The sequence below is a fragment of the Callorhinchus milii genome, unplaced genomic scaffold (assembly GCF_018977255.1).
Source record: "Callorhinchus milii isolate IMCB2004 unplaced genomic scaffold, IMCB_Cmil_1.0 Scaffold9, whole genome shotgun sequence".
Lineage (NCBI taxonomy): Eukaryota > Metazoa > Chordata > Chondrichthyes > Chimaeriformes > Callorhinchidae > Callorhinchus > Callorhinchus milii.
In genome coordinates, this window is record NW_024704750.1 from 5,608,197 (window position 1) to 5,622,025 (window position 13,829).

The 13,829-nt window shown below is 45.5% G+C and overlaps 1 protein-coding gene across 1 annotated transcript in view; it reads left to right on the top strand.

Annotated features, from left to right (window-relative positions):
- Window positions 1-2,298: 2,298 nt before the first annotated feature.
- Window positions 2,299-13,829, top strand: part of traf3 (TNF receptor-associated factor 3) — a 30,705-nt gene continuing 19,174 nt past the window's right edge. The window contains exon 1 of the mRNA XM_042338239.1: window positions 2,299-2,416. Within this exon, the coding sequence (XP_042194173.1) occupies window positions 2,397-2,416 (20 nt within the window). The 5' untranslated portion in view covers window positions 2,299-2,396. The remainder of the gene's footprint in view (window positions 2,417-13,829) is intronic.

Sequence of the window (13,829 nt, forward strand, 5' to 3'; positions counted from 1 at the left end):
AATGTTTGGATGCCGGGCAAGGAGGAAGTTGCGGTGACCATAAACACTGTCAAAGAGGCAGGTATCAAGGTGGTGTTTGAAGATAGATAGAGAGGGGGCATTGGCAGAGGATTAGAGGCTGGGAGAGGCAAAATGACTGACTCTCGGCCACCAATTCTCATAGGGTGGGGGTGAAGAATTATTCAGCGGGACCTGTGTTAGCAGAGGGGGTGGGCAGAGAAGCGGGGTACAAGCAGATCAGAGAAATAGGAAGATGCTGGGACGTGAAGCGATTTGTATGTGTGAGTGAGCACCTTTTAAGTTGAAAGACGCGATCCAAATGTAATCTTGTTGTTGTTTAAGGTGATTCGTTTGGGGAACAGGGAGCCTGACGAGGATTGGGGTAATGGGTTTACGGAGTTTACACCATCTGATGCCACTGAGTAACAGGAACCCAGTAGTGACCCTTCCTAGTTAGAATGATTCACCCTCCTACTCCCAATCACCAGCTCGGGTGCGGATCCCGGACCGTCCAGCGCCTTGGGACGTCCTCCTGACGTGAAAGGCGCTCTACAGATGACATTTGTTGTTGTTGTTGTTTGAAACACTCCCAAACCAGACAGGGCTCCCATTCCAGGTCGCCACCTAGTGACCTCCGGTGGAAGGTGTGGATGTCAGAGGGGGTACTCCTTTGTGATGAAGCCCTGCGGTGGAATTGCCCATCAATCCTCCCCGAATCCACGCAAAAGGGCGAATAGCAACCAGCGCAAAGGACTGGAGGTGGCCACGCTCGTGGAACCGGGTTCCAGCCATGAGTCAGTACCATTGGGAGTGGAGAAACTTGGGGGAGGGAGGAGGGGAAGAACATTGAAGGAACTTTTTTTGGGGGGAAAAAAAACACCTTGACCAAATATTTGTTTTTTTTAACCTTTATTTATCAAAATTTTTTTTTTGGTTCCCCTGTGTGTGAATGAGTGAGTGAGTGAGTGAATGAGTGTGTGAGTGAATGAGTGAGTGTGTGAGTGAGTGAATGACTGAGTGTGTGAGTGAATGAGTGAGTGTGTGTGAATGAGTAAGTGAGTGAGTGAGTGTGTGAGTGAATGAGTGAGTGTGTGAGTGAATGAGTGAGTGTGTGAGTGTGTGTGAGTGGATGAGTGAGTGTGTGAGTGAGTGGATGAGTACGTGTGAGTGAGTGTGTGAGTGAGTGTGTGAGTGAATGAGTGAGTGAGTGTGTGAGTGAATGAGTGAGTGTGTGAGTGAATGAGTGTGTGTGTGAATGAGTGTGTGAGTGAATGAGTGTGTGTGTGAGTGTGTGAGTGAATGAGTGAGTGTGTGAGTGAGTGAATGAGTGAGTGTGTGAATGAATGAGTGAGTGTGTGACTGTGTGAGTGAGTCAGCTTTTACTTGGGAGTATTTGAATGGAGGGAAATGCCACCTAATCAGGGAGGGGACACTGGTCCCCACCTCACCCAAGTGACATGACAGGATGTGTTGCACACACACACACAGACACACACACACACACACACACACACAGATGTATATTAAAAAAAATTACCTCATTAATTCCAGAGACAGACATCTCTCTGGTTATTTCGAACGCTGGACTTCTGGAGGGGACCATCTCTGAGCGTCAGGAGCTCTGGTGAAACATTTCGCTCGGATTTCTTTTTTGCAGCCCACGATTTCTCAATTTAACTCGAACCACCACCACCACCACCGCGCGCGCAAAAAAAAAAAAAACCCCAAAAAAGAGAAATAAACACCCAAATATGGCAAACCCTGTGAGTGAGTGAGTGAGTGAGTAGAGTGAGTGTGTGTGTGTGTGTGTGTTTTTTTTTGGGGGGTGGGTGGGGGTGGGGGGGAGTGGGGGGTTTGTTTTAATGAGAGTGCAGTCACCTTTACGAGTCGTGCAAAAAAAAATATGCAATCGTGCAATTAAATTTAAATAGCAATACAATCCCAATCATTTTTTTTCTGGGGTGTGGGGGGGTGTGGGTGGGGGGGACATCCTGGTGAGACCCCCACCCACACCCCACACACACCCCTCACACACACACACACACACACACACAGGATAAGGTCCCACTGTTAAGCATTTGTACCCCCAATTATTATCCCCTCTCTCACTCCACCCCTCACCCCCTTTTGCTGCCGCTGTTGGGTGTTATATTGTTGAGCGAAGGGGATTTCCAGAGTCAGAGGAAGTGATATTGACTAAAAAAGGGGCTTTCCAAAGGCTATAGAGAGAGAGAGAGAGTCAGTCACTCACTCACTCACTCAACTCACTCGCTGCACCGAATGGGTCGGCGCTGGTGGTGGTGTTGGCGGCGGCGGCGGCGGCAGTGGCAGTAGCAGAAAAAAATGGGGCATTTTAACATTATGCAATCGACCCTTTTCTGTGCAAAGTGTTCAAAATGACAGCAATGAATCAGAGGTGCCTTTCCTTTTTTTTTTCCCGATTATTGTGTACATACCATATATATGTGTATACATGTGTGTGTGTGTGTGTGTGTATATATATATATATCTCTCTCTCTATTTTTTAAAAAATATATATCTATAAATCTTGTACCAGAGCCATAGCCGTTTTCCGGTCGCAACGCCGTCTGTGTGTGTGTGTGTGTGTGAGAGAGAGAGAGAGAGAGACACTCACCGACACCGACACAGAGTCGGGAGTGAGCGTCGGGTTTTGGAGAGACAGAAAGAGAGAGAGAGAGAGAGAGAAAGAGGGGAATTAAAGGCTGCAAAACCCAGTGGCCGATTGTTTTTATTTTGTTTGGGTGGTGTTGGGGAGGGGGGGCAGTGGGGAGGGGGGGCAGAGGGGGGAGGGGGCAGGGGGGAGGGGGGCAGTGGGGGAGAGGGGGGGCAGTGGGGGGAGGGCAGTGCAGGGGAGGGGGGCAGTGGGGGGGGAGAGGGGGCAGAGGGGGGCAGTGGGGGGGTTCGGGCTTTCGGATGAAGATCAGAGCCCAGAGTTTGGGGTCAGTCCATGTCATTGCAAACACAGAGACCGGACCTTGGGCGTTGCGCGGGGGGTCCCGGCCCTGTGGGGGGGGGGGTCCCGGCCCTGTGGGGGGGGGGGGGTCCCGGCCCTGTGGGGGGGGGTCCCGGCCCTGTGGGGGGTCCCGGCCCTGTGGGGGGGGGGGGGTCCCGGCCCTGTGGGGGGGGGGGGTCCCGGCCCTGTGGGGGGGGTCCCGGCCCTGTGGGGGGGGGGTCCCGGCCCTGTGGGGGGGGGGTCCCGGCCCTGTGGGGGGGGTCCCGGCCCTGTGGGGGGGTCCCGGCCCTGTGGGGGGGGGGGTCCGGCCCTGTGGGGGGGGGGGGGGGGTCCCGGCCCTGTGGGGGGGGGGGTCCCGGCCCTGTGGGGGGGGTCCCGGCCCTGTGGGGGGGGTCCCGGCCCTGTGGGGGGGGGGGGGTCACCGCTTCTCTCCTGTGTTCGGATAGGCGTTCATGGAGGGAGACTTCTGGGGTCCTACAGGATCGGGAGGCGGACTGTAGTGACTGTATATAACGTGCAATTCCAAAAGTGGGGGAAAGCCCCCACTCCCCCCCCCCCTCCCCTCCCCCCCCCCCCCCTCCCCTCCCCCTCAGCACAGGCTACAGAGTCCTCTTTGCTCTTTCTCTGCATTCAGTTTTTTTTTCAGCTTCAACCGTTTCAATTCACTTTTTTTTATTTGGTTTGTGTGTGTGTCTCTGTGTGTGTGTCTGTGTGTGTGTCTGTCTGTGTGTCTGTGTGTGTGTCTGTCTGTCTGTGTCTGTCTGTGTCTGTCTGTGTGTGTCTGTCTGTGTGTCTGTCTGTGTGTGTGTGTGTTTGTCTGTGTGTGTCTGTGTGTGTGTCTGTGTGTGTCTGTCTGTGTGTCTGTGTGTCTGTTTGTCTGTCTGTCTGATTTTTGGCCTTCAGGTTGTTACAGAACACCTTTGGCGCTTTCCCTGAGCATCACTCCACTCTGGTGACGAGTGAATGGTCACAAAAGGGTATTCCACACACATTTGGTTCTTGACGCTCAGTGCGACCGGACACACACACACACCGAGTGCTGTGAGCTCTGAGCGTGTGAGCTGCGGTGTGTGTGGATCTGGTGGATAATGTCTTCCTGAAGTTCGAACCGATGTGTCTTGTGTTGATTCTGGTCGGTGTTTTGTTTTCGAACCGTGTTTGTTGTTGTTCGGTACTGCAGTGGGAATTGGCCAAAGGGTCTTCATCCGAACCAATCTTGGGATGTTTAAGCTCTCGGAGACACGACCCGCGTGAAGGGCGCTCTACAAGCCGTCGTTATGTTAGTGATGGGATCCACAGAATAGGGTGAATGTTTGCTGTGCTTGATGTATTTTTACTGTTGTGGCTAACTGTCTGTTGTTGCTCGTCAGAATGACTTGAGGCTTGAGCGTAGGCCCTAAAGTCTGCTTTTAAAAGTGTTTTGTCCTGTCACGTTTTAAAATCCGACTCTACGTCTTTTAAAATCTCAAGTACACAATGAAACTGGAAACCCCTCGCTCAGAAACAGAAGGGACGGCAATAAGAGTATGGAGAAAGGCACGAGAAGGAGACTGAATGAATAGCTATTTGAGAGAGCCAACGCAGACAGGTGCGCTGGGCCGAATAGCCTCCTCGTGTGCTATCATTTTCTATGGTTCTACATTTTATGCTGAAGAGTGTTTTCCAATAATGAGTGGCAGATATCATCGATTCTATTGAGGTTTTGCCATACACACAGCTTTTAGCAGAATGGATTTTTTTAAACGTCCTTTAGTTTAGGATGGCTGTGCCATTGACTTCTTTTGAATTCTGTTTACTGTTAAAGGTAAACCAATGGAATCTGCTAGTAAATCCCCTGCTTTGTATGAACCTAGGTTTGTATGAAGTGGGATTTACTTAATAATATAATAATCTTAATAATTAATACTTGCGTTTGATATAATGCCTTTTACGTCAGGAGCATGTCTCGAAACACTTCACAGCATATACTGTAAAGTGGAGTGGCTGTTTTTTTTCTTCATCCTCCCAAGTAACAACAAAAGAGGGGGATTTAACTTTTTAAAAATCAGTCTGCCTTGTACATGTAAGTAGTCTGCATGAGAAGAAAAACAGAGCTGTCCACACTTGCTGCTGTGTTGGTAACCTGTACGAAGAGTCGATATATTATGATCTATCTTCCTCCCTAGTTAAATATTACTGTAGATATTGCTGTCTTCCCTAAGGGAAGCTTTGCATGTTGACTTGTGCCGAGCTTTTTCCACTCAGCCCTGTATGTTTGTACATAGGCCTTTTCTCTGCCATTGAAGAACTTAATGACTTATTGCAGTTGAGGATTATAATGGTTCACAATGGTACCAGCACCTGTGGACCATGTGGTGTCAGCCAAGTCTAGAGATGGGCTGCTGAAAACACCTGCAGTGTGTATCTGTCCACAACTATTGCAGATATAAGTCAACTTTCAAGCCACAGTACTTGCATGAGCAATTCCAAGTTTAAGCTTCAAATGAGAGTCCTTTTGATATTGGGGTTTAAAAAAAAATTAAGCTTGGAAAGAGACTATCAAACCACTATCATCTTGCAGTTAACCTTAACAGTGGATCTTGGGTTGGAAAGTAATTATTATCTCAATAAGTTTGTGGAGTCCTGTAGCTCAGTGGTTAGAGCACTCGCTTTGCAAGCGAGAGACCTGAGTTCAATTCCAGGCAGAGGGCGAAACCTTGGGCAAGTTTCCTTACTCCACACAGAGCCTAATAATAATCCCTCCAAAACCAAAAACAATAATAAATTGGTCATTTTCAATCTACGACTCTTTGTGGGACATTGCTGTGCGCAATTGGCTGCCGCGTTCGCCCACAAATATACAGTCAATTCACTTTACAGTGTGTTCTGTGAAGCGCTTTGGGACGTCCTCCCGACGTGAAAAGCGCTATATCAAATGCGAGGATTATTATTATTTCTATTTCACTATTATGCTGTACAGTACTTTGTGTGTTTGAGGTCCAAACAGTATGAATTAGCTGTGATAATGGTTGCATTGAGTACCGAGGGAGAAGTTCGTATAAGTGTAATACTTTGGAGATTGAATACTTGGCCCAGGATGACATTCTAAGTCAAAACAAACTTGTGCTGGGATGTCAGAAATGTTCCGGTTCTTAACTCACTGTTTGTGAGCTCGCTGTCTCCCCAGAAAAAGACAGGACCCTGTATCCTAGCTTTGCTAGTTTGACTGCTTTGCACTGCTATAGATGGTGTGGACGGACAGTTTTACTTGCTTATTCTTTTGTTTAGAGAGTCAAGGCACAGAAATCAATGGCTAAAGAAAGTGAGGGCCGAAAATTTGAACTCACTCAATTCAATTTTCTTCACAAATAAAAAGTGCTTCATTGTAAATAGTTTTGTCTTCTCCCCTGAAGGTGGCAGCTTGCGATTGAAGTATATTGTTCAATGGATACCAAAAAAAAAACCCTGCATTACCTGTCGCAAGTATCAATTATTCTAAGATAGATAGGACAATGAGTATTACTGTATCAACCATGGAGGGGTACACGCAATCTACACATGCGTAATTTCCAGAAAAGTCCCGAGATAATGACTGGCATTGGAAACTCCAGTTCTTTCCCTCCTATTCGTGGGATGCTGAAGTCATTTGTGGTATCCCTATTCCATCCTCAATTGAGATCAAGTTGAAAAAGCGCACCCCAAGGTTTCAACCTGAGACCTTCCTGATCTGTATCGTTTTGTATCAAACCATTTAGCATATTCACCCACCGAGTCATCGGGGAGACCCCCCGATTATAAAATTAAGATGAATTGTGGTTAAAGATTCGCATGTTTTGCATTTTCAACATTAAATCCCGGAAATGTTTCAAAAAAAAATTCAGTGTAATGTTTCGTGAAGGGTGGCCAAACCCAATCTCTGCCACAGTCGCTGTCTACAACTCTCAAGTGAAGAATGGCCATTTAAGTGACATGGTTAGGCCTATTGGAACTATACACCTTTGGGACAAGAGTGGGTAAAATTGTAAGGAAAGAAATGTATGTATTCTTAGTGTAAAATCATTTTTGCAAGTATCGTGATGTGAAAAGCTGATGCTCGTGACGTTTAATATATATGTTATTTTGCTTTCCATTCCATCTTTCCGTGGGCTTTGGATTTTTTTTATTCTTTCCATAATATACGTTGGAAAACATTTAAAGATAGAAAAACATGTGTGTGACGTGTTGTATCGTCATACTGTGATAGGTAGTAAAGTCCTTTGAAGTTACGTTAAAAAAGGTCAAGCCACTCCTCACCATTGTAATCTTTAGAAGCGACTAGAGTCATGGAACCTTTTGAAATGGCTTGATCATTTCTTTAAAAATAGCATGGGGAAGATTTTACTGTTTTGATTATCTGAACTCCATGTAGGATTAGAAATGGGGTGACTGCCTTTAAAATAGCTTTCTCTTTTTTTTGGAAAGGAAGAGATTTGTAATAAGAATAATCCTTGCATTTGATATAAAGCCTTTTTCACATCTTCCAGACGTCTCAAAATGCTTCACAGAATATACCGTAAAGTGAATTGACTGTATATTTTGTGAACGAAACGCGGCAGCCAATTGCGCACAGCAGTGTCCCACAAACAGTCGTGGATTGAGTGACCAAATTATTTTTATTTATTCTGAAGGAGTTATTACCCCCGGAAAAGTGATCCTCCAATCAACTAACAACAGGCTTCCTACTTACTACTAAAGGTAAACAGAGACGTGTGGCATAAGGAAACTTGCCCAACGTAATAGCAAACCGTACAAGTTACCGCACTTGTTAAATTAGGAAAAAGCTAAAAGATTTCACTTTAAAGTTCCTATTCATTTTATGAACGAGTCATAAGAAATTGCTGCTAATAATCTTTTATGGTCGGGCAGGATGTTGACTCCTTGCTTTTCAGGCTTTGGGACGAACATTTTCGGGTTTTCTAAAGCAACAAGTTGTAGGGTTTAGATGTTTAGCACCGAAGGTGAACAGAATAAAGTTTTTTGATGGTTGAATGCGACTTGGAATCCTAGTTAATTTTTTAAAAATCATGCTGGTGAATGGGCTTTATACTGGTGAATGTACTTTAAGCATGAGGCTGGGACTCCATGCGATGTGCTGTAGCAATATTTAGCCCACTGAAGTTACCCATGAAATAAGTCTGTGACTTGTTCAAAAATAAGCGGACAGTTTTGTTCTGATTGTTAGCTTTGCTGGAAACGATGTATGTGGATGTTGGGCGATTGTGCCTTTGTGACCTCTGTTCCACCATCGGTGTCCGCTCTTTCAGCCATTACCCCTTGAAATTCTGGAACACTCTCTTTCAATCCCTTCTGCCCCTTCCTTCCCCACCTTCAGGTTGCGCCTGAAGACCTTCCTCTTCGAACGTGCTTATGGTCAACTCCCCCCACCTTGGCGTTGTGCTCCGCCACTGTTAAGCGCTCTGGAATCGCCACCCTGTGTGAGGGTTGCTGCATAAATACAAGTTGTTGTTGTGGGACTGGGCTTGATTGCGATGGTTTTCAAAGTTAAATAACCTGTTAGTTATGTCTGAAGGTCACTTGGGTACGGTACGCACATACCATAGCATGCAAATTGAAGTGGGGACAGCAAACAACGTCACTCCTAGTGTGGATGATTTTTTGCTAATCACTTTGAAATCAAATCTTGATTAAAGTTCCTTGTGATTCTGCGTGAGAAACACTGCTGGTGCAATCAGCTCGGCTTTGCATTGTGAAGCTAGAGGAGGAGTCCTCATACCTAAGGACACTTTTGAGTAACATGGCAGGGGCCTGGAAATAGGGGAAACTAATATTTTTCGCTGCATCTAAAGTTCCTACTTCTTCTTCCCACGGCATCCCTTCCCGTTCAGTCCTTGTTGACTCATTATTCCACAAGGTTTCTCCTCTACCAGATGAAGGTGGGGGCAGTGCAACGCAAGTCAATTGTCCTTATGACTGGTCAGCACGCGTCGTACATCTGTGGGAGGAAAACATTAGTCTTCGTCTTGAGCCACCCTCCTCTTTTTTTTCCCCCCACCCCCACTGACACCTCTCCCACCTCCACTGACACCACCCATGAATAAGGTAACTTGCTGAGAGCTGCTGAAATGTACAGTCTCCCTGAGTTCAAATTTTATTCAGTGAATGGAAAGTGCTTTTTTATCATCATCTCAAATGGGATTGCCAACTGATGTTTTTTGCACTTTTAAAATTGTGAGGATGTCTCTAGGCACCTCTCAGGATTTATGGTGAAGTATAGTGACTGTGTAACTTGTAGGTGAACATGTAGGGTTGTGTGTGTGTGTGTGTGTTTAGCATGACACTGGTGAATGAGATGGTTTGAAGTTACAAATTCGAGAAATCGACAACTGAAGTCTGAGGAGCTCAGTAAAAACTGCGAGAGTATGTTGACAGTTGTTAGACAATAACCAGCCTCATAGGCAGAAGTGGTTCGGTAATCTATGAATTTTACTTTTTTTACACAATTTTACACAAAGCATTCAATCCATACTGTACATCTGTCCTTGAGTAAGGATCGTGCAGTTGATGCTAAATCTTAAGTAAATCTGTGTAGTCGATGCTCATGATTCTGAATGAGAAGTTATAATAATGGCTTCATTTCAATAAACATCGGATACTGCTTTGCACTGTGTAGGAGGGAATGTAGATGGGAATGTCTCTGGGCTATGGAAATGTGATTAGTGGGAGGGAAGTACAATATATGAGAAGTTAATCAGCCCCCCTGGTGGGCAGCTCATGAATGGCAACAACTGAAAGCTAAAGCAAATTAGGTCGCTGGTTCTTTCAATTGAAAAATAGTATATGGTAGGGGGAGGGAAAGGGAAGATAGAATGATGAACAGTTTCCCAAAATGCATGAGCTTGATGAATGACCTCTGCTTTTATTATTTTGTTCTGCCCTTCCAACTGCTACCCAGCTTTGCGCCTTCCTCTTATCACCAAGCCCTCAACAAACCCCTCCAATCAGGATACAGTGCTGCCACAGCACAGAAACAGCCTTGGTCAGAGTGACAAATGACATGTTGTCCATCTCAGACCAGGGCTCCCTCTGCCTCCTCTTCCTCCTTGACCTCTCTGCTGCCTTTGACACTATTGACCACTCTATCCTCCACCGCCACCTCTCCTCTCAACTCAACCCACGGCTCTGTCCTTGACTGGTACATGTTCCCTCTTGGTTACATCATCCGCAGACATAGGGTCAACTTCCACATGTATGCGGATGACACCCAACCCCAACTCCCCGCCACCACCCTCGACTCCAGGGCCACCGCTGTCCTGACAGAATGTCTGTCAGACGTCATCATACTTCCATCCCTTGACTCCTTAAAGGCACGTCTCAAGACAATTCTCTTCGATCGCTCCTTCAGCCACCCACCTATCCCTACCCTCCCTGCCCTCAAACCCCCATGATCCCAACCCTTTGCTCTGGTCCAAAGATGCATCATATGGTAAAAAAAGTCTGTTTGTAATGACAACTTTACTTTTACGGGCTGGAATAACTTATACCAGTTCACCAGTGGCGCTGCTTTAGGGATCACTCATTTGCTGACTGCTGTGGGGGCATTCACCTGGGTTATTCTAGTTTTGAAGCAAATGCAGAAGATTTGTCATATAAGAAAGGCTTTGGGGCAATTCCAGGCAATCGGACCTTTCCGATCTGAGTCTGTGGTGCTTTCAGAATAGATGGATCTACATCTGTTTGGTAACTTCTGACTATCATTTGGCTCACACGTCTTTGCTTCGAAATCTTTATTGAATGCCACAGATCCTTTCCAGTCATTGACATCCACAACACCCATCAGCATTATCTAGTGATGTCTCAACATTTTTAAAGCACAAAAAAGGGCTCTGGATGTGACACGTGGCACAAATCTGCAGTTGAGAGCGTTAATTGCAGTCTGAACATTTTCTGGCTCTTGAGTCAGCCAGTCTAGCCTATGGGAATGTCAGACCCCCTCTCGATAATGAACCGTGTCATTCGTGAATCATTTCAGACTGAAAATGATGATAGCCTGAGACGTCAGTAACTCATTCTTTTCAAATAAATGCAGCTGCCATATATATATTTAAATTACTTTGTCATCTCTCAAAAGTCTTTGAGCTGTAAGAATATGACTTGGCAGTGCGCTGAGTGGGTCTGCAGCCTCATATTCAAATCACTCCACAGATGAATTGGGTGGTTTTGCATTGTAGCTGAACAGACGTTTTTGAAAGCTGCATTTCTGTGTGTTCATTATTTCGAGGTAACATATCCTGATTGACGTATTGAGCATGTCTGCGCTTCTCACACTGACTCTTGGTCCAATCTAGCCTTTGTGATCAAGTATCACTAAGTATTCATGACCTTTGTGCTATGTAGAATGAGGAAACTGGACAAGCTTGCCACTGACCTCCTTATGCTTTTCAGCAAACTAGTTGCCATGGGGCAAGCGAAGCATTTTGTGAGGAGGGTTTTCAGCGATAACTAGTCTGTTACCTTTACTACATGAATCTAAACGGCTATTTGCTTGTTCTCAGAAGCTGTTATTTGCATTGATTTTTTTTTAACAAAAACAGTTAGGTCCGGGATTTCCCTAGGCTTGAAAGTAGTACCTTACACCCTTTATCTAATTTGCAGTCTGCATTGCCAATGGATTATAAAGAGAGCAGCCACATCCCCTTAACCTTTTCAGCAAAAAAATTTCCTTCGCAGGGAGCAAATGAGTGTTCCACCATCTCACAGAAAAACTGTACTTGCCCCCTAGAGAACTGCCAGTTGGGGAGTTACAAGACTAAATTCTTTAATATTATACTCTATGCAGGTCCTGTTCTGGCAAGAGATTAAGACGCAAGTCTTGCTTCTTTTGTACAGGATTATTGATTCATGCGGTGTGCAAGTGGTAACGTTGGACAGGAATTGAAACGTGTTTGTCAGAAGGATGTCGGGTCTGGAATGTTGCCAATGGTGGGGAACGTTGAAATGGGAATGGCAATTTTTTTTTTTTTTTTTAAAAATAAGTGAGTTGGTTTTCGAGTTGACCTCGGTGGCGAGGCCTGGCAAAAAAAAGCGATTGATGACCTCTGTGCGTTTACACATTCAACCCCTGCAGAAAACGCCTATGTCGAATTCGCTTCGAGTTAGGAAACTGATTTTCTGAGGAGGTATCTTATCTGTAAAAGCTGTGAAATTGTTTGTTTTCTTCCCTCCTCGTGATGGAGGCTGGCTGGGGGATAGCCCCACTGATCCTGGCCTTTGAGTTGAGTCCAGACTATCTTGGAGGAGGGTGAACGTTAGGATGGGGAGTTTTTTTTCTTTCATTTACCTGAGTGGGCACCTCCAGCGGCTCAGCGGAAAGATGTGCTGCTGAACCACACAGACTAGGAAAACCCCAGGTTTCATCTAACAGATCTCACACGATTATCGTGCTGCTCAGTTGGCCTCAGCATCTTTAGGCAGGAAGGGGATGGAGTGGGGGGCAACAAAATGAACCAACCTACTTCTTCCCTCACCCTCCGAAACTACTACTAATGAATGTCAGATGAGGATTGGATTGGACTTGGTTGTGATGACCTCCCTCCCACCCACCCATTGTTTCAGTAATCCACTAGTGTCGCCATCTTGCCTCGCACGTGAAGGATAAACCCCTTCATAAGATGTCCGAGGGCTTCCACTGCCCTTGGAATTGCAACGAGTGACTTCGTTCAGAGCAGCAAAACGGAAGAGATAAGGGAACTTATTTTTGTTTTCTTTCTGTCTTTCCATTTGAGCTTTGCTTTTGCTATCGTATCACATAAAACAATGCTGGTTACTACCAGCCTCTCTACCAACGGGAAATCATTAATGGTTGACACACAGTCTTTAGCACGTCTCAGATTTTCATAAAGAACTAATAACCTGCTGTCCAACTTCAACGCAGTCTGAGATGATTCATTTCTTCGGCTGAAACTGAGAGAGCGTCATTGCAGAAGGTTAAATTTCTAATATCTCTTGCTGTATTAATTTCAGCATCGGTTTTCCAAGCGCTCGAGAAGATGTGGCGAAACTCTTTGTGCACCTTCAATGGCTGAAAGCCGACAAAGCAATAGGGTTTGTGTTCCTGGAACATTGATCTGAAATTCTCATACTATATTGCACGTGGGAACCTCTTGTAAGACAAATCATTGCTGCTGTACAGCAACAACAAAATAGTCCGTCTCTTTAGGCTAATGCACAATGTAAGCAGAAGCTATTTTGGGGGATGAACTTACTATGACCAGACACCACTAGTAAAAAGTCAGGAAACTCTGCAATCATCCAAACAAAACTTAGAGGTGTAGATATTTTCTGAGGAGGGATCACCTAACTGGACAAGCACTGTGTTACATGGTTGCTAATTAAATGCAGACTTTGTTCAGAGAGGCAGTGAAGAATAATAGTTATCAGTCTTGCTCAGTGATGAGGTTTGTTAATGTCATGATGCGCAGACCTTTTCTAAACTATCTGCAAGATGTTTAGTTACACGATGCCCTTTCACGTCTTGGGACCTGAGTTTGAATCCATCGATTTCCAACTCTAGCTCAGGAGGGTCTTCTGTGAAATGAGTTTGGGAGTCTCAATTCATTTTGTAACGGCTCACAGCACAAAATAGCCTTAAACTATGTTGATGGTGTGGCTGCCTGTACAGATTGCTCATTTGTTTTAACCGTACAGCATTGCGGTTGATTCAATACGGTATCAGTTAGTTAAACCAATGAAATACAAGTTCAAAGTTTACCAGACAGTGTGTCATCAAAATTGGGAACTTTCCCTAAGTACGTTTTTGGGGGAAATTTAGCATCGACTGTCCTGACTGTACCAGGAACTGTATCCCTTGGAAACTCCC